The following is a 19,763-nucleotide window of genomic DNA, read 5'->3' as shown; positions in this document are numbered from 1 at the left end:
ACAAGCTCATCATTCTTGGGGACTTCAATGCTAGAGTTGGCTCTGACTACATCTCCTGGGATGGAGTGATTGGAAAGCATGGTGTGGGCCACTGTAACCCAAATGGATTGCTTTTGCTTCAGACCTGTGCAGAGCATGAACTGCTGATAACCAACACAGTTTTCTGCCTCCCTACCCGTAACAGGACGTCATGGATGCACCCTCGCTCAAAGCATTGGCATCTCATCGATTACGTCATCGTCAGGAAAAGGGATAGGCAAGATGTACGTGTGACAAAGACCATGTGCGGCGCCGAGTGTTGGACAGACCATCGCCTTGTAGTCTCGAAGCTGAATATTCGAATCCAGCCCAAGAGACGCCCCCAAGGCCAGAAGGCTCCAAAACGGCTCAACATTGCTCAGCTGAAAAACATCACCATCAAACAGACCTTTGTGGAGCTGCTGGAAGATCGTCTGGAATCCGCCTCTCTGGACAACCAGAATGTGGAATCTGACTGGAGGACCTTGCGCGAGATGATCTATAGTACAGCTTCAGAGACCCTGGGACCCATGACCAGAAAGCACAAAGACTGGTTTGATGAAAACTGTGAGGAAATCAAGCAGCTTCTGGATGAGAAACGCCGTCTGCATCAAGCCCACCTGAGCAACCCAAAGTCCACATCAAAAAAGGATGCGTACAATGCCATCCGCAGGACTGTTCAGCAAAAGTTACGTCAGATGCAGGATAAGTGGTTGAGCGACAAAGCCGATGAGATCCAGGGATATGCTGACAGGCACGATATGAAGAGGTTCTATGATGCCTTAAAAGAAGTCTACGGTCCCACATCCTCAGGATCATCCCCCCTCCTCAGTGCAGATGGGAATACCTTGATCACCGAGAAGGAGAAAATTCTCAAACGCTGGGCTGAGCACTTCAGCAGTGTCTTAAATCGCCCTTCCTCCATAAATGATGAAGCCATAGACCGGCTCCCACAAGTCCCCATCAACGAAGCACTGGACGATCCGCCAACACTTCTTGAGACCCAGAAAGCAATCCGTCTGCTATCCAGTGGCAAAGCACCTGGCTCAGACTCCATACCAGCAGAGGTCTACAAGGATGGAGGCACTGTGCTGACTGAGAAGCTCCATCAGCTGTACTCACTCATGTGGAAAGAAGAGACGATCCCCCAGGATTTCAAAGATGCATCTATCATTCACCTGTACAAGCGAAAGGGGAACCGGCAAGCCTGTGATAACCATCGGGGCATTTCCTTGCTCTCTATCGCAGGCAAGATACTTGCCAGGATCTTACTAAACCGCCTCACAGCACACCTTGACCAAGGTCATTTGCCTGAGAGCCAATGTGGATTCCGGAAAGAGCGCGGAACCACCGACATGGTGTTTGCTGCAAGGCAGCTGCAAGAGAAATGTCAGGAGCAAAATGCTGCTCTGTTCTCCACCTATGTTGACCTCACTAAAGCCTTCGACACCGTGAGTAGAGAGGGACTGTGGAAGATCATGGCCAAGTACGGATGCCCTCGGAAATTTATTTCCTTGGTCAGCCAATTCCATGAAGGCATGCAGGCTCGAGTCCAGGACAATGGTGAAACATCTGCTGCTTTTCCTGTCACAAATGGTGTCAAGCAAGGCTGCGTCCTGGCTCCAACACTGTTCAGCCTCATGTTCTCTGCAATGCTTACTGATGCCTTCAGAGATGGCGATGTTGGAATTGGCCTAAAGTACCGAACAGATGGCAAGCTGTTTAACCTCAGAAGGCTTCAAGCAAAAACGAAGGTCATGACAGACATCATCAGAGACTTTTTGTTTGCTGATGATTGTGCCCTCAACGCTGGATCTGAAGCTGACATGCAACTCAGCGTGGACAAATTTGCCACTGCCAGCAGGAACTTCGGCCTTACCATCAGCACGAGGAAAACTGAAGTTCTCCATCAGCCAGCCCCAGGGAAACCCTACGTTGAGCCCAACATCACAGTCAACGGTCAGAGACTCAGTGTGGTGGAGCGGTTCACATACCTTGGCAGCACATTGTCACAAAATGCGACCATTGACGATGAAGTGAACGTCAGGATTGCAAGAGCAAGCGCAACTTTTGGTAGACTCTATGCAAATGTCTGGAACAGAAGAGGCATTGGTCTTGAGACCAAACTAAAGGTGTACAGAGCAGTAGTTCTCCCCACACTACTGTACGCCTGCGAAACTTGGACAGTGTACCAACGACATGCCAAGAAGCTGAACCACTTCCACACAACATGCCTAAGGAAGCTACTGAACATCAAGTGGCAAGACAGGACCCCAGACACGGAGGTGCTTGCAAAAGCCACCCTTCCCAGCATCTTCACCATCCTGATGCAGTCCCAGCTTCGCTGGGCTGGACACGTGGCGCGCATGCCAGACCATCGGCTGCCCAAAAGGCTCTTCTATGGCGAGCTGCAACAAGGGAAGAGATCACACGGAGGTCAGAAGAAGCGCTTCAGAGATACTCTGAAAGTCTCTCTGAAAGCGTTTGATATCAACCCTGACTCCTGGGAGGAATCTGCAGCGGACCGTGACAAATGGCGCACTGCTGTGCACAAAGGTGCCAAGTTGTGCGAGGCCAACAGGACTGCTGCAGCTGTTCAGAAGAGGCAGGCCAGAAAGTCACGGGCAAACAAGCTCCCTGACAATGATATGCCTGTTCTTGTCTGCCCCAACTGTCAGCGAACATTTCGTGCGCAGATTGGACTATTCAGCCATCTGCGCACTCACAGATAGATTCATGAGCATCCCCCCCCCCCCCACCACCCTCCCCCCATCCCCCAGCTGGATGACAACGATGGTCATCATCGATCTCGATGGACACACACCACCATCCATTGGGTGTGTGTGTGTGTGTTTTATGAGAGAACATTCAGATATAGTTCTGATGTGGATCTGTTTAGTGTGTGTGTTTTATGAGATAACATTCAGATATAGTTCTGATATGGATCTGTTTAGTGTGTGTGTTTTATGAGATAACATTCAGATATAGTTCTGATATGGATCTGTTTAGTGTGTGTGTTTTATGAGATAACATTCAGATATAGTTCTGATGTGGATCTGTTGGGTGTGTGTGTTTTCTGTTTGTTTTTTTTGGGGGGAGGAGAGTATGTGTGTGTGTGTGTTTGCGTCATGTGTGTGTTTGCGTCATGTGTGTGTTTATGGCATGTATATATGTGTGTGTGTGTGTTTGTGTCATGTATGTGTGTGTGCGTCATGTGTGTGTGTGTGTGTGTGTGTGTTTGCTTCATGTATGTATGTGTGTGTGTGTTTGCAGCATGCATGTATATTGATGTGTGTGTGACAGGTGGATATTGATGTGTGTGTGACAGCTGGATATTGATGTGGATATTGATGTGTGTGTGACAGGTGGGTATTGATGTGTGTGTGACAGGTGGATATTGATGTGTGTGACAGGTGGATATTGATGTGTGTGTGACAGGTGGATATTGATGTGTGTGACAGGTGGATATTGATGTGTGTGTGACAGGTGGATATTGATGTGTGTGTGACAGGTGGATATTAATTTGTGTGTGACAGGTGGATATTGATGTGTGTGACAGGTGGGTATTGATGTGTGTGACAGGTGGGTATTGATGTGTGTGTGACAGCTGGATATTGATGTGTGTGACAGGTGGGTATTGATGTGTGTGACAGGTGGATATTGATGTGTGTGACAGGTGGATATTGATGTGTGTGACAGGTGGGTATTGATGTGTGTGTGACAGGTGGATATTGATGTGTGTGACAGGTGGATATTAATTTGTGTGTGACAGGTGGATATTGATGTGTGTGTGTGACAGGTGGATATTGATGTGTGTGACAGGTGGGTATTGATGTGTGTGACAGCTGGATATTGATGTGTGTGTGTGACAGGTGGATATTGATGTGTGTGTGACAGGTGGATATTGATGTGTGTGTGTGACAGGTGGATATTGATGTGTGTGACAGGTGGGTATTGATGTGTGTGACAGGTGGGTGTGGCAGAAGGCCCTGTGGGGCCCACTCTGGCAGGGGAGGTGCCGGAGTGGCAGCAGAGCCAGTCACTGTGTCTGCTGATGACCACCACCCCATCCTCGGCCTCTGCCTCTCAGCTCCCCTCCCAGCAGGTCAGTGTGCAGGAAGGGGTAGGGTGGCTGTGGAGTCCCTGGGGAACAGACATGCCTACCATCCAGATTTGTTCTGGAAAAGCAACAAAAATGTCACAGTGTTATGAAAATGCCATAAAAATATGTGGCCTCTCCAAGAGAAAAAACAAATAGTGTGCTGTTTATTTCTTCAGCAGATATACCTACCATCCACATTTGTCAGTATTTGTTCTAGAAAACCAACAAAAATGACCCTGTGTTACATAAATACCATGAAACATTTGGCCTCCCCAAGAGAAAAGACAAATTGCTTGCAGCTTGTTTCTTTAGACGATGGCAGTGACAGTTTAGACGTGCATGCACCAGCATTGTGTTGGATCTGGACATTTAGGAAGGCTGTGAAAGGAAACTGGCATTGTGACGAAGAGGAAGGCTGTGAAAGGAAACTGGCATTGTGACGAAGAGGAAGGCTGTGAAAGGAAACTGGCATTGTGACGAAGAGGAAGGCTGTGAAAGGAAACCATTATGACCAAGAGGAAGGCTGTGAAAGGAAACCATTATGACCAAGAGGAAGGCTGTGAAGTGAAACGGGCATTATGACCAAGAGGAAGGCATGTGAGAACTACGCTGAAAAGACTTTTAACAGTGATGAAGAGGAAGGCATGTGAGAACTACGCTGAAAAGACTTTTAACAGTGATGAAGAGGAAGGCATGTGAGAACTACGCTGAAAAGACTTTTAACAATGATGAAGAGGATGGGTGCAGAACACTGCCACAGGCAGAATCAGTGCGAGCGTTGACTACAGCTGTGTGATCAGCTCAGAGCTCTTTTTAAAAAAAAATCTTTTTTATATTATTTCTATTTTTTCAATATATGTGCAGTTCTATGAGTGTGGGCAAATGTTACATGGTGTTCTGATAATTTTGCTGGTCCTGGATTTTTGGAGGCTGCAGTGCGGATTGTCCCGTTCCTGCCACAGTCGGTTTCTGGGGTAGGCATGTCTGACGGTGGGAGTGGGGGTGGAGGCAGGGGGGGAATGGAATCTGGTGGATAGGGGGAATGGAATCTGGTGGATAGGGGAATGGAGTCTGGTGGATAGGGGAATGGAATCTGGTGGATAGGGGAATGGAGTCTGGTGGATAGGGGAATGGAATCTGGTGGATAGGGGGAATGGAGTCTGGTGGATAGGGGAATGGAATCTGGTGGATAGGGGAATGGAGTCTGGTGGATAGGGGAATGGAATCTGGTGGATAGGGGAATGGAGTCTGGTGGATAGAATGGAATCTGGTGGATAGGGGGAATGGAATCTGGTGGATAGAATGGAATCTGGTGGATAGGGGAATGGAGTCTGGTGGATAGGGGAATGGAGTCTGGTGGATAGGGGAATGGAGTCTGGTGGATAGAATGGAATCTGGTGGATAGGGGGAATGGAATCTGGTGGATAGAATGGAATCTGGTGGATAGAATGGAATCTGGTGGATAGGGGAATGGAATCTGGTGGATAGGGGGAATGGAGTCTGGTGGATAGGGGAATGGAGTCTGGTGGATAGGGGAATGGAGTCTGGTGGATAGAATGGAATCTGGTGGATAGGGGAATGGAGTCTGGTGGATAGGGGAATGGAGTCTGGTGGATAGGGGAATGGAGTCTGGTGGATAGAATGGAATCTGGTGGATAGGGGGAATGGAATCTGGTGGATAGAATGGAGTCTGGTGGATAGAATGGAATCTGGTGGATAGGGGAATGGAGTCTGGTGGATAGGGGAATGGAGTCTGGTGGATAGAATGGAATCTGGTGGATAGGGGAATGGAGTCTGGTGGATAGGGGAATGGAATCTGGTGGATAGGGGAATGGAGTCTGGTGGATAGGGGAATGGAGTCTGGTGGATAGAATGGAATCTGGTGGATAGGGGAATGGAGTCTGGTGGATAGAATGGAATCTGGTGGATAGGGGAATGGAATCTGGTGGATAGGGGAATGGAGTCTGGTGGATAGGGGAATGGAGTCTGGTGGATAGAATGGAATCTGGTGGATAGGGGAATGGAGTCTGGTGGATAGAATGGAATCTGGTGGATAGGGGAATGAAATCTGGTGGATAGGGGGAATGGAATCTGGTGGATAGGGGAATGGAGTCTGGTGGATAGGGGAATGGAATCTGGTGGATAGGGGAATGGAGTCTGGTGGATAGAATGGAGTCTGGTGGATAGGGGGAATGGAATCTGGTGGATAGGGGAATGGAATCTGGTGGATAGGGGAATGGAGTCTGGTGGATAGGGGAATGGAATCTGGTGGATAGGGGAATGGAATCTGGTGGATAGAATGGAATGTGGTGGATAGAATGGAATCTGGTGGATAGGGGAATGGAATCTGGTAGATAGGTGGATAGGGGAATGGAATCTGGTAGATAGAATGGAATCTGGTGGATAGAGGGAATGGAATCTGGTGGATAGGGGAATGGAATCTGGTGGATAGAATGGAATCTGGTGGATAGGGGAATGGAAGAATCTGGTGGATAGGGGAATGGAATCTGGTGGATAGAATGGAATCTGGTGGATAGAATGGAATCTGGTGGATAGGGGAATGGAATCTGGTGGATAGGGGGAATGGAATCTGGTGGATAGAATGGAATCTGGTGGATAGGGGAATGGAATCTGGTGGATAGGGGAATGGAATCTGGTGGATAGGGGAATGGAAGAATCTGGTGGATAGGGATGAATTCAGGACTGAACTGAACAGCTGGGCAAGTTGACCCCCAATGTTATGTGCGTGATTGTGATTAGGAACTGAAAGTCACAGTTTTGTCTTTTCCTGCCTCAGTCTTTTTTTCTTTTCTATCTTTTATTTTCTTGAAAGAGGGGAGCTACGATGAAGAAAAAATAATAGAGAAAGGAGAGTTCCCTGACTGCTTTGTTCAGTTTCAGTTTCAGTAGCTCAAGGAGGCGTCACTGCGTTCGGACAAAACCATATACGCTACACCACATCTGCCAAGCAGATGCCTGACCAGCAGCGTAACCCAACGCGCTTAGTTTTGTTCAATCATTGTTTAATCATTCCTAGCAAGTTATATATCGGGTGTCCCCCCAAAAGTGAACTGCTTTTTGACAAGTATTTTCTCTGTGATAGAGAAACCGGTTTCATTGAACATTTTCACACACTAACCTTAGGGTATCATCAAGTCTGCAAAATATCTAAAAGTTTGGATGCAAATTATGCGAGTATTGTCAAATTCAAAACAGCATATAAAAAATCCAGTATCAGAGGAAAACTCACTTATTTCAGTTTATGCTCAATGTGGCCTCCATCTTTCTCCATGACTAAACGAAACCGTTTCTTTCAAGCAGAAATGCTTTTACGTATTTCTTCCACCAATATCTCCTCCCATCACATAATTATCCTGTCCTTTAATGCCTGCTCGGTCAATTTGTCTCTCACTCCCCGGTAAACTTTCTCCTTCAGAGAGTCCCATATGGCATAATCCATCAGGTTACAGTCAGGACTTTGTGGAGGCCATTCATCCTTCTTGATGAATTCTGGTGCAGGCTCCTCCAGATGGGCCTGGGTTACCATACTTGTGTGTGAAGGAGCCCCATCTTGCTGAAACACGTAATTGTTTCTAGATAAAGATGCCTACAATCCGGGAGAAGATTGTCATCCAGTAACTGAATGTAGCTTTCACTATTAACCTTGGTTCTATCGGTGTCATTAAAACGAATGTTTGTTTTTCCTTTCCATGATACTCCAGCTGAAATCATTATCTTTTTTGAAAATCTAGAAGTTTAATGATAGAGGCGAGATGGCTGAATTTCTCGTTTCCGTTTCCCATAAACGCGATCGTTTTGGCGATTTTAGCTATCTCTAACGTAAAGTCTTTCTCGTCTGTGAAAATGATCCTTTTCACATCAGTGGCCGAGTAGCGGTCATTCAAGTTACGGCAGTGAGTTTTTCTTTTCCCTCTAACATTTTGGTCCCTCCTTGATACCCGTATCCTCTTGAAGGTCTTCAGCTCTAGTTTCTTTCGCCATTCTTTGCACAGAAGACTTGCTCACTTGCAAGTTGCTTGCAACTTCTCCAAGAGATTTGTGGGTCCCTGGTTTCTCCTCCTGGGATTGAATCAGTTCCTCAACACGGTCCTTGTTCTCCTCCGAACATGCAGTCCTGGGTCTCCCACTGCCAGTTTTACGTGCTACTGACCCTGTAGTGCGTATTTTAGCAATGACTATTTACAGTGACATGACTCCACCCCTTGCCTGGGAATTCCTTTACGATCTTTCTTCCACCCCAGCCTTTCTCCTTGAAACAGTTTTCAATGGTAACCTTGTCACTTTCACTCAAAGGCATGGTTGAACCTTCCAGACTGAAACTTTGGACAGAACTGGTTTTGGATAAAGACGACAATAAAAAAAAAAGTCATTAGACTTGACAACCAGACAGACTATTTATAGACTGACACTGATTGACAGATACCAACACCTGGCAGCTGGCATGTACTTGATGAAGGTCACATTGCACAGCTCTGATACTGGATTTTTTGACATTGCTGTTTTAAATTTGACAATACTCACTTAATTTGCGTCTGAACTTTTAGATATTTTGCAGACTTGTTGATGATACACTAAGGTTACTGTGTGAAAATTTTTGATGAATTCGGTTTCTCTATCACTGAGAAAATACTTGTCAAAAAGCAGTTCACTTTTGGGACACCCGATATATTATATATATATATATATATATATATATATATATATATATATATATATTGTTTGTGTGTGTGTGTGTGTGGAGAATGTCAGCATTAGAAATTGGCAAAGTGTAAAATTTCCTTTTGTTTGCTTACAGGGGGAACAGAGTCAGTCCAGAACGGATTCACAAGCAGTTTTTCAATCACAAGGTAATGTTATGCAAGGATAAAATGGAACTTTGAGATTTTAGTCAAACCTGTTTTTTCATTTAAAGAAGAAAAGCAATATTTACAACACCACCAGTATTACTTCTAACACATTGTGTGTGTGTGTCTTTGTAAGTGTGTGTGTGTGTGGTGTGTGTGTCTGTGTGTGTGTGTGTGTTTGTATGTGCTTGTGTGTGCATACTTGTGCTTCCAAAATAACAAATAGATGTATATGCAGGTAAATGTATATATCCATTTCTCTTTGTATGTGTGTCTGTGTGTGTCTGTGTATTTGAATATGTGTGTGTTTGTGTCCAGAGATGTAAATATTCATCCATGCATGTATATGTACACGTGTGCGTATTTGCAGGTTTTACTAAGCAGTTCACAGCAATTATTAATGAATAAGATAACTGATTTTTTTTTTTTTTTTTTTTTTTTTTTTTTACAGATGTCAAGTGTGAGAATGTTTTTGCGGTGTCTCAGAACCAGCAAGTTGGTCCCCTCCTGTCCCAGAGTTCAGCACAGCCAGTGTCCGGTCAGTAGTGTTAGGGTTCAGTGTTAAGGTGTCAGTAGTGTTAGGGTTCAGTGTTATGGTATCAGTAGTGTTAGGGTTCAGTGTTAAGGTATCGGTAGTGTTAGGGTTCAGTGTTAGGGTATCGGTAGTGTTAGGGTTCAGTGTTAAGGTATCAGTAGTGTTAGGGTTCAGTGTTAGGGTATCGGTAGTGTTAGGGTTCAGTGTTAAGGTATCGGTAGTGTTAGGGTTCAGTGTTAAGGTATCAGTAGTGTTAGGGTTCAGTGTTAGGGTATCAGTTGTGTTAGGGTTCAGTGTTAAGGTGTCAGTAGTGTTAGGGTTCAGTGTTAGGGTATCAGTAGTGTTAGGGTTCAGTGTTAAGGTGTCAGTAGTGTTAGGGTTCAGTGTTAAGGTATCAGCAGTGTTAGGGTTCAGTGTTAAGGTGTCAGTAGTGTTAGGGTTCAGTGTTAGGGTATCAGTAGTGTTAGGGTTCAGTGTTAAGGTGTCAGTAGTGTTAGGGTTCAGTGTTAAGGTATCAGCAGTGTTAGGGTTCAGTGTTAAGGTGTCAGTAGTGTTAGGGTTCAGTGTTAAGGTATCAGTTGTGTTAGGGTTCAGTGTTAGGGTATCGGTAGTGTTAGGGTTCAGTGTTAAGGTATCGGTAGTGTTAGGGTTCAGTGTTAAGGTATCGGTAGTGTAAGGGTTCAGTGTTAAGGTATCAGTAGTGTTAGGGTTCAGTGTTAAGGTGTCAGTAGTGTTAGGGTTCAGTGTTAAGGTATCAGTAGTGTTAGGGTTCAATGTTAAGGTATCAGTAGTGTTAGGGTTCAGTGTTAAGGTATCAGTATTGTTAGGGTTCAGTGTTAAGGTGTCAGTAGTGTTAGAGTTCAGTGTTAAGGTGTCAGTAGTGTTAGGGTTCAGTGTTAAGGTGTCAGCAGTGTTAGGGTTCAGTGTTAAGGTATCAGCAGTGTTAGGGTTAAGTGTTCAGGTATCAGCAGTGTTAGGGTTCAGTGTTAAGGTATCAGTAGTGTTAGGGTTCAGTGTTAGGGTATCAGTAGTGTTAGGGTTCAGTGTTAAGGTATCAGTAGTGTTAGGTTTAAATGTTAAGGTATCAGTAGTGTTAGGGTTAAGTGTTAAGGTATCAGTAGTGTTAGGGTGTGTTAAGGTATCAGTAGTGTTAGGGTGAAGTGTTAAGGTATCAGTAGTGTTAGGGTGAAGTGTTAAGGTATCAGTAGTGTTAGGGTTAAGTGTTAAGGTATCAGTAGTGTTAGGGTGTGTTAAGGTATCAGTAGTTTCAGTTTCAGTTTCACTTTCTCAAGGAGGCGTCACTGCGTTCGGACAAATCCATACACGCTACACCACATCTGTTGAGCAGATGCCTGACCAGCAGCATAACCCAACGCGCTTAGTCAGGCCTTGAGTGCATGCTTACATATTTGTGTACCTATGAAAGTGGATTTCATTTTTTTACGTAATTTCGCCAGAGGACAACACTCTCGTTGCCATGGGTTCTTTTTCAGTGCGCCAAGTGCGTGCTGCACACGGGACCTCGGTTTATCGTCTCATCCGAAAGACTAGACGCTCAGTTTGATTTTCCAGTCAAACTTAGGAGAAAGGGCGAGAGCAGGATTCGAACCCACACCTTCACGGACTCTCTGTATTGGCAGCTGAGCGTCTTAACCATTCTGCCACCTTCCAGTAGTGTTAGGGTGAAGTGTTAAGGTATCAGATTCATGATGTCTCATCTTGGCCATGTCTGTCAAGTGTTAGTTCAGTGTGAAGTCTTTCTGAACCGGTTGTGACGAGTTCTGTGTGAAGTCTTTCTGAACCGGTTGTGACAAGTTGTGTGTGAAGTCTTTCTGAACCGGTTGTGACGAGTTGTGTGTGAAGTCTTTCTGAACCGGTTGTGACGAGTTCTGTGTGAAGTCTTTCTGAACCGGTTGTGACAAGTTGTGTGTGAAGTCTTTCTGAACCGGTTGTGACGAGTTGTGTGTGAAGTCTTTCTGAACCGGTTGTGACAAGTTGTGTGTGAAGTCTTTCTGAACCGGTTGTGACGAGTTGTGTGTGAAGTCTTTGTGAACTGGTTGTGACGAGTTGTGTGTGAAGTCTTTGTGAACTGGTTGTGACGAGTTGTGTGTGAAGTCTTTGTGAACTGGTTGTGACGAGTTGTGTGTGAAGTCTTTGTGAACTGGTTGTGACGAGTCAGCAGAACAATACGATGCAGTATGGTGCAGTACAGTGCAGTTTATTGCTAGTTGGCTGTTTGTGAAGGAAGCAGTACAGATCAGTACAGAAAGGTGAAGGCCGATTTATCAGTACTGGTCAGTGCAAATGAGGGTTGGTTATGATAGTGTTGTATGAAATTCATTACATGCTTCCTTGTGAAACAGATTCTGTGTTCAAATTGGCTTCAGTCAAAGTTTTGTAAGGCATTGGCAGTAGATACCAGTTTCAGTATGGAGTATATCAGAGGAAGTTGTTTTACCTGTCATAATGAGGGCATGCATTAGGAGTAATATGAGAGTTGGTAGCTTTCAGTTGAGTGATGTTAGCCATGTTGGAGACACAAATGTGTTTCTTGGAGACACAAATGTGTTTCTTTGAGACCCAAATGCATGTTTCTTTGAGACCCAAATGTGTTTCTTTGAGACACAAATGTGTTTCATTGAAACACAAATGTGTTTCATGTTTCTTTGAGACACAAATGCATGTTTCTTTGAGACACAAATGTGTTTCTTTGAGACACAAATGCATGTTTCTTTGAGACACAAATGCATGTTTCTTTGAGACACAAATGTGTTTCTTTGAGACCCAAATGTGTTTTTTTGAGACCCAAGTGCATGTTTCTTTGAGACACAAATGTGTTTCTTTGAGACACAAATGCATGTTTCTTTGAGACCCAAATGTGTTTCTTTGAGACACAAATGCATGTTTCTTTGAGACACCAGTGCATGTTTCTTTGAGACACCAATGCATGTTTCATTGAGACACCAATGCATGTTTCTTTGAGACATCAATGCATGTTTCTTTGAGACACCAATGCATGTTTCATTGAGACACAAGTGTGTTTCTTTGAGACACAAATGCATGTTTCTTACTGGTATAACTCAGGGTTGGGACTCAGTGTCAGATGTTTAGTTTTGAACTGGTTATGTCAGTAGTATGTCAGTACTGCAAAATGTATGAACTAACTGAAGTGACAGTGAATAACTGTGTTCAGCACAGTACAGTCCAACCCAACCCATTGCCTGTTGTTTTTTCCCAGAAGCTTTCAGTCTGTCAGTGCTGAAGCCAGCCACAGAGTGTGAAAGAAGGAGAACAGGGAAGGCCGACACAGAGACCACAAATGATTCATCGTCCAAAGAGAGTAGCTCTGAGGTCCTAGCCAGGTAAAGTCTTCTGTCATGTTTTTGTTTGGCTGTGTGTTTTCTTGCATACATGTCAGCAAGCATGTGGGTGTATACCCTTTGGTATAGATATGTAATTCAGCATGTGTGTGTTAATAATCCTATGCATGAATGCTTATGTGTATGTGCATAAATTTTGTATGTGCTTGTGTGCTTACTCTCTTTTGGCTTCTGGGGATCATTTTGGTGGGGATGGGGGCAGATGTGTATGTATCCTAAGTTGTTCTTCTTCACTGACTTTGTGAAGAGTCACTGGAACTGTTTACCACATTACTTGTTGTACTTTGCTGGTCATGTGTATGTATCCTAAGTTGTTCTTCTTCACTGACTTTGTGAAGAGTCACTGGGACTATTTACCACATTACTTGTACATTGCTGGTCATGTGTATGTATCCTGAGTTGTTCTTCTTCACTGACTTTGTGAAGAGTCACTGGAACTATTTACCACATTACTTGTTGTACATTGCTGGTCATGTGTATGTATCCTAAGTTGTTCTTCTTCACTGACTTTGTGAAGAGTCACTGGAACTATTTACCACATTACTTGTTGTACTTTGCTGGTCATGTGTATGTATCCTAAGTTGTTCTTCTTCACTGACTTTGTGAAGAGTCACTGGAACTTTTTACCACATTACTTGTTGTACATTGCTGGTCATGTGTATGTGTCCTAAGTTGTTGTTCACTGACTTTGTGAAGAGTCACTGGAACTATTTACCACATTACTTGTTGTACATTGCTGGTCATTGTCTTTCCATGCTTAGCCTGGCCATTTCAGAGCATCTGAAAAACAGAAAGAGAACCCTCTCTATGTGATTATTTGTGTTGGTGTTTTTGTAGTTGTGTGTGTGTGTGTGTGTGTATGAGAGTATGCGTATCAGTGTACACACACACTTGCAGATATTCTAGGCTTTTTGAAATCAGGCAAAGATCAACAGTTCTCATTTACGATGATATTTTTCAGCTGGGGGGCATCAGCTAGGGCTCCGATCTCCATAGACATGGTGCATTCCCAGTCACAGAGCGCTTCGGAGACCACCTTCAAACTGGAAAGTAAGTATGGAAACAGAGACTTCACCCACTGCCTGCTTTACTGACAGGCACTTGCAATGTGCCAAAATGTGTTGATTTAGAATACTGAAAAAAATTGTTAGAATGTAGGCTGAATAACCTGTTACTACCGTAATGTGAAATCAAAATAAAATGTTGAAAAACTTTATTTCACTACACATACTTTACTGTGACCCACTAGTGCAGACTCCAGCAGGGAGTCCGATTCCTGTCTTGTGCAAACTACTATCCGCCGATGCAAAGAAAACAAAAGTAGCTACTGCCGATAACCTCCTGGAAGTAGGTTACCTCCCCTCTGTATCCCTGACTAGCTTCCTCTTTTTCCGGCAGCCATTTTGACTCCTGATCCTGTGCTCTTCATACAGCTAAGTTTTTTTCGTATTTCTGTCCGTCTATTGATTCTTTGACACACACATGTTTTGTATCTGACGAACACTTGTATCAGGTCACAAACTTACTTAGCTTGTTTGGGCAATCGAGCTAAAATTATGGTGCAATCACTATCGTAAAGGCCCTCTACCTCAGGTTCTTTCAACAACAGGTACAGGTAACTTTATAAGATGTTTTTCCATTAACTGTTAGTCTGGTGTTGAAACTGTGGTCAGATAGATGTGTTCTAGGAGTTAGGATCTACTTTCACTGCGAGTTTTAGCCTTATTTCACAGCGTTGTGTTTATATCAAGCCTGCCAGATTCTTGTCTCAGTCAGTACTATTGACAAGTTCATCCCACCTTATCCTCAGTATTATATGCATCTGTTTCATTAGTTTATTTTGTGTTTTTAAGAGAATGAAATTGACTTGATTTTTATTGATCACTTCCGAGTTGGCTTTTGTATGTGAGACGTTATTTTACCATGCTGTGTTGGCAACCACACTTTGTTTTCATGGGTGTGAATGCTGGGTATGTTGTTGTTAATGTTTCCATAACCCATCAGACATTGACATGAATTGGATGACACTCTGCATGTCTACAAGTCTGGAAGTGAAGGGGGATGGAAGTTGTCACCAGATTGTCCGAGCAGGGTGTGAAAAGCCACAGAATTTGGGCCTTTAAAAAAAAATTTTTTAAATGATGATGAATGAGGATGATGAAGATGGCAATATTGCTGTGAAGGTCCATTTTAGGTTTTGGACCGTGTGACAGGGTTGTGCTCATCACTTCCTTTCATCAATCAGTTTAGGTTTTGGACTGTGTGACAGGGTTGTGCTCATCACTTCCTTTCATCAATCAGAGTTTAGGTTTTGGACTGTGTGACAGGGTTGTGCTCATCACTTCCTTTCATCAATCAGTTTAGGTTTTGGACTATGTGACAGGGTTGTACTCATCACTTCCTTTCATCAGAGTTTAGGTTTTGGACTGTTTGACAGAGTTGTACTCATCACTTCCTTTCATCAATCAGAGTTTAGGTTTTGGACTATGTGACAGGGTTGTACTCATCACTTCCTTTCATCAGAGTTTAGGTTTTGGACTGTGTGACAGGGTTGTGCTCATCACTTCCTTTCATCAATCAGTTTAGGTTTTGGACTATGTGACAGGGTTGTGCTCATCACTTCCTTTCATCAATCAGTTTAGGTTTTGGACTATGTGACAGGGTTGTACTCATCACTTCCTTTCATCAATCAGTTTAGGTTTTGGACTGTGTGACAGGGTTGTACTCATCACTTCCTTTCATCAATCAGTTTAGGTTTTGGACTGTGTGACAGGGTTGTACTCATCACTTCCTTTCATCAATCAGAGTTTAGGTTTTGGACTGTTTGACAGGGTTGTACTCATCACTTCCTTTCATCAATCAGTGTTTAGGTTTTGTTCTGTACATCTGTTGCCATGGGAGATTGGGAAAAAATCTCCTCCTGAACCCACCTGGCACCGCAACGGAATTGAAGCCCAGAGCCCTCAACGCTTTTACCTCTTGGCTGTGCACCCTGTCAGGAGAAGCCATCTCTTTTTGATACCTCTTGGCTAAGAACTCTGTCAAGAGAAGACAATCTGTTTTTGATACCTCTTGACTGTGCACCATGTCAAGAGAAGACATCTCTTTTTGATACCTCTCTGCTGTGCACCCTGTCAAGAGAAGACATCTCTTTTTGATACCTCTCTGCTGTGCACCCTGTCAAGAGAAGACATCTCTTTTTGATACCTCTTGGCTATGAACTCTGTCAAGAGAAGACAATCTCTTTTTGATACCTCTCTGCTGTGCACCCTGTCAAGAGAAGACATCTCTTTTTGATACCTCTCTGCTGTGCACCCTGTCAAGAGAAGACATCTCTTTTTGATGCCTCTCTGCTGTGCACCCTGTCAAGAGAAGACCTCTTTTTGATACCTCTTGGCTATGAACTCTGTCAAGAGAAGACAATCTGTTTTTGATACCTCTTGGCTATGAACCCTGTCAGGAGAAGACATCTCTTTTTGATACCTCTCTGCTGTGCACCCTGTCAAGAGAAGACATCTCTTTTTGATACCTCTCTGCTGTGCACCCTGTCAAGAGAAGACCTCTTTTTGATACCTCTTGGCTGTGTACCCTGTCAAAAGAAGACAGTCTGTTTTTGATACATTTTATGTGAAACGTGTTTTGTGGTGACGTTGCATGTGGCTGTTCATGGTGACGTTGCATGTGGCTGTTCGTGGTGACGTTGCATGTGGCTGTTGATGGTGTGGCTGTTCGTGGTGACGTTGCATGTGGCTGTTCGTGGTGACGTTGCAAGGTGACGTTGCATGTGGCTGTTCGTGGTGACGTTGCATGTGGCTGTTGGTGGTGACGTTGCATGTGGCTGTTCGTGGTGACGTTGCATGTGGCTGTTCATGGTGACGTTACATGTGGCTGTTCGTGGTGACGTTGCATGTGGCTGTTGGTGGTGACGTTACATGTGGCTGTTCATGGTTCGTGGTGACGTTGCATGTGGCTGTTCGTGGTGACGTTGCATGTGGCTGTTCGTGGTGACGTTACATGTGGCTGTTCATGGTGACGTTACATGTGGCTGTTCGTGGTTCGTGGTGACGTTGCATGTGGCTGTTCGTGGTGACGTTACATGTGGCTGTTCATGGTTCGTGGTGACGTTGCATGTGGCTGTTCGTGGTGACGTTACATGTGGCTGTTGGTGGTGACGTTGCATGTGGCTGTTCGTGGTGACGTTGCATGTGGCTGTTCGTGGTGACGTTGCATGTGGCTGTTCGTGGTGACGTTACATGTGGCTGTTCGTGGTGACGTTGCATGTGGCTGTTCGTGGTGACGTTACATGTGGCTGTTCGTGGTGACGTTGCATGTGGCTGTTCGTGGTGACGTTACATGTGGCTGTTCGTGGTGACGTTACATGTGGCTGTTCATGGTGTTCCCAGGACCAGAGGTGGCAGCAGGGGAGAAGAAAGTGGTGAGGGAGGAAGGGTCCGGCTCACAGAACATCTTCCAGCGTACGCGACAGAGCAGGAGGATTGCGGCCGCCAGACAGGCGTCGGGTCACTCGGAGGACAGGTGGAGGTGTTTTACCTGGCTCTTGGCTCCTCTGTGTTTCAGTGTCAGTTTCAGTTTCTCAAGGAGGCAAATCCATGAACGCTGCACCACATCTGCTAGGCAGATGCCTGACAGCAGCATAACCCAACATTGTCAGGCCCAGAGTGTATGCTTATATATTTGTGTACCTATCAGAGTGCATTTCTTTTTACATAATTTTGCCAGAGGACAACACTGTCATTGCCATGGGTTCTTTTCCAGTGTGCCAAGTGCATGCTGCACTAGGGACCTAGGTTTTATCGTCTCATCCAAAGGACTAGATCCTCAGTAGAATTTTCCAGTCAGACTTGGGAGAAAGGATGAGAGCAGGATTCCAACCCACACCCTCACAGACTGTATTGGGTGAGAGGATTCCAACCCACACCCTCACAGACTGTATTGGGTGAGAGGATTCCAACCCACACCCTCACAGACTGTATTGGGTGAGAGGATTCCAACCCACACCCTCACGGACTGTATTGGGTGAGAGGATTCCAACCCACACCCTCACAGACTGTATTGGGTGAGAGGATTCCAACCCACACCCTCACAGACTGTATTGGGTGAGAGGATTCCAACCCACACCCTCACGGACTGTATTGGGTGAGAGGATTCCAACCCACACCCTCACGGACTGTATTGGGTGAGAGGATTCCAACCCACACCCTCACAGACTGTATTGGGTGAGAGGATTCCAACCCACACCCTCACAGACTGTATTGGGTGAGAGGATTCCAACCCACACCCTCACAGACTGTATTGGGTGAGAGGATTCCAACCCACACCCTCACGGACTGTATTGGGTGAGAGGATTCCAACCCACACCCTCACAGACTGTATTGGGTGAGAGGATTCCAACCCACACCCTCACAGACTGTATTGGGTGAGAGGATTCCAACCCACACCCTCACAGACTGTATTGGGTGAGAGGATTCCAACCCACACCCTCACAGACTGTATTGGGTGAGAGGATTCCAACCCACACCCTCACAGACTGTATTGGGTGAGAGGATTCCATCCTACACCCTCACAGACTGTATTGGGTGAGAGGATTCCAACCCACACCCTCACAGACTGTATTGGGTGAGAGGATTCCAACCCACACCCTCACAGACTGTATTGGGTGAGAGGATTCCAACCCACACCCTCACAGACTGTATTGGGTGAGAGGATTCCAACCCACACCCTCACAGACTGTATTGGGTGAGAGGATTCCAACCCACACCCTCACAGACTGTATTGGGTGAGAGGATTCCAACCCACACCCTCACAGACTGTATTGGGTGAGAGGATTCCAACCCACACCCTCACAGACTGTACTGGGGGAGAGGATTCCAACCCACACCCTCACAGACTGTATTGGGTGAGAGGATTCCAACCCACACCCTCACAGACTGTACTGGGGGAGAGGATTCCAACCCACACCCTCACAGACTGTATTGGGGGAGAGGATTCCAACCCACACCCTCACAGACTGTATTGGGTGAGAGGATTCCAACCCACACCCTCACAGACTGTATTGGGGGAGAGGATTCCAACCCACACCCTCACAGACTGTATTGGGTGAGAGGATTCCAACCCACACCCTCACAGACTGTATTGGGTGAGAGGATTCCAACCCACACCCTCACAGACTGTATTGGGTGAGAGGATTCTAACCCACCCACACCCTCACAGACTGTATTGGGTGAGAGGATTCCAACCACACCCTCACAGACTGTATTGGGGGAGAGGATTCCAACCCACACCCTCACAGACTGTATTGGGTGAGAGGATTCCAACCCACACCCTCACAGACTGTATTGGGTGAGAGGATTCCAACCCACACCCTCACAGACTGTATTGGGTGAGAGGATTCCAACCCACACCCTCACAGACTGTATTGGGTGAGAGGATTCCAACCCACACCCTCACAGACTGTATTGGGGGAGAGGATTCCAACCCACACCCTCACAGACTCTGTCTTGGCAGTTGAGTGTCTTAACCATTCTACCACCTTTCTTCATCCTCTGTGTGTTTTGATGAGTTAACACGTTTACTGGGTTTGCATGCCAACCTGATTTAGTGAGTGAGAATAGAGACATGCTCTTTGTATTTTTTTATTTTTTAGATGATTGACTGGACAGATCAGCTTGTTCTTTGGCTGATCCCATTCCATTCCTTTTTCATCTCGTTCTCTGGATTATTGAAAGGGTTTTAGAATTTAGAATTAAAAATATATCATCATTCTGACTGTAGACTGTAGTTTAGTTTAAATATTTTATCATGAATTGTGTTGCAATAAACTGCTGTGGTTAGCAGAGACCGCG

General features: G+C 45.2%; 1 protein-coding gene across 5 annotated transcripts in view; it reads left to right on the top strand.

Moving 5' to 3' along the window:
• LOC143296874 (uncharacterized) overlaps positions 1-19,763 on the top strand; it is a 110,974-nt gene that overhangs the window by 18,828 nt on the left and 72,383 nt on the right. For 3 of the 5 annotated variants that reach the window (XM_076608853.1, XM_076608849.1, XM_076608850.1), the window contains exons 10-15: positions 3,989-4,123; positions 8,937-8,988; positions 9,437-9,523; positions 12,759-12,882; positions 13,862-13,950; positions 17,304-17,442. In XM_076608853.1, the coding sequence (XP_076464968.1) occupies positions 3,989-4,123; positions 8,937-8,988; positions 9,437-9,523; positions 12,759-12,882; positions 13,862-13,950; positions 17,304-17,442 (626 nt within the window). The remainder of the gene's footprint in view (positions 1-3,988; positions 4,124-8,936; positions 8,989-9,436; positions 9,524-12,758; positions 12,883-13,861; positions 13,951-17,303; positions 17,443-19,763) is intronic. The other 2 variants (XM_076608851.1, XM_076608852.1) reach the window with 2 other exon arrangements.

Source organism: Babylonia areolata, chromosome 22 (assembly GCF_041734735.1).
Source record: "Babylonia areolata isolate BAREFJ2019XMU chromosome 22, ASM4173473v1, whole genome shotgun sequence".
In the NCBI taxonomy this organism is placed as follows: domain Eukaryota; kingdom Metazoa; phylum Mollusca; class Gastropoda; order Neogastropoda; family Buccinidae; genus Babylonia; species Babylonia areolata.
Note: the sequence above shows the minus strand (reverse complement) of the source record. Positions and strands in the feature narration are given on the sequence as shown.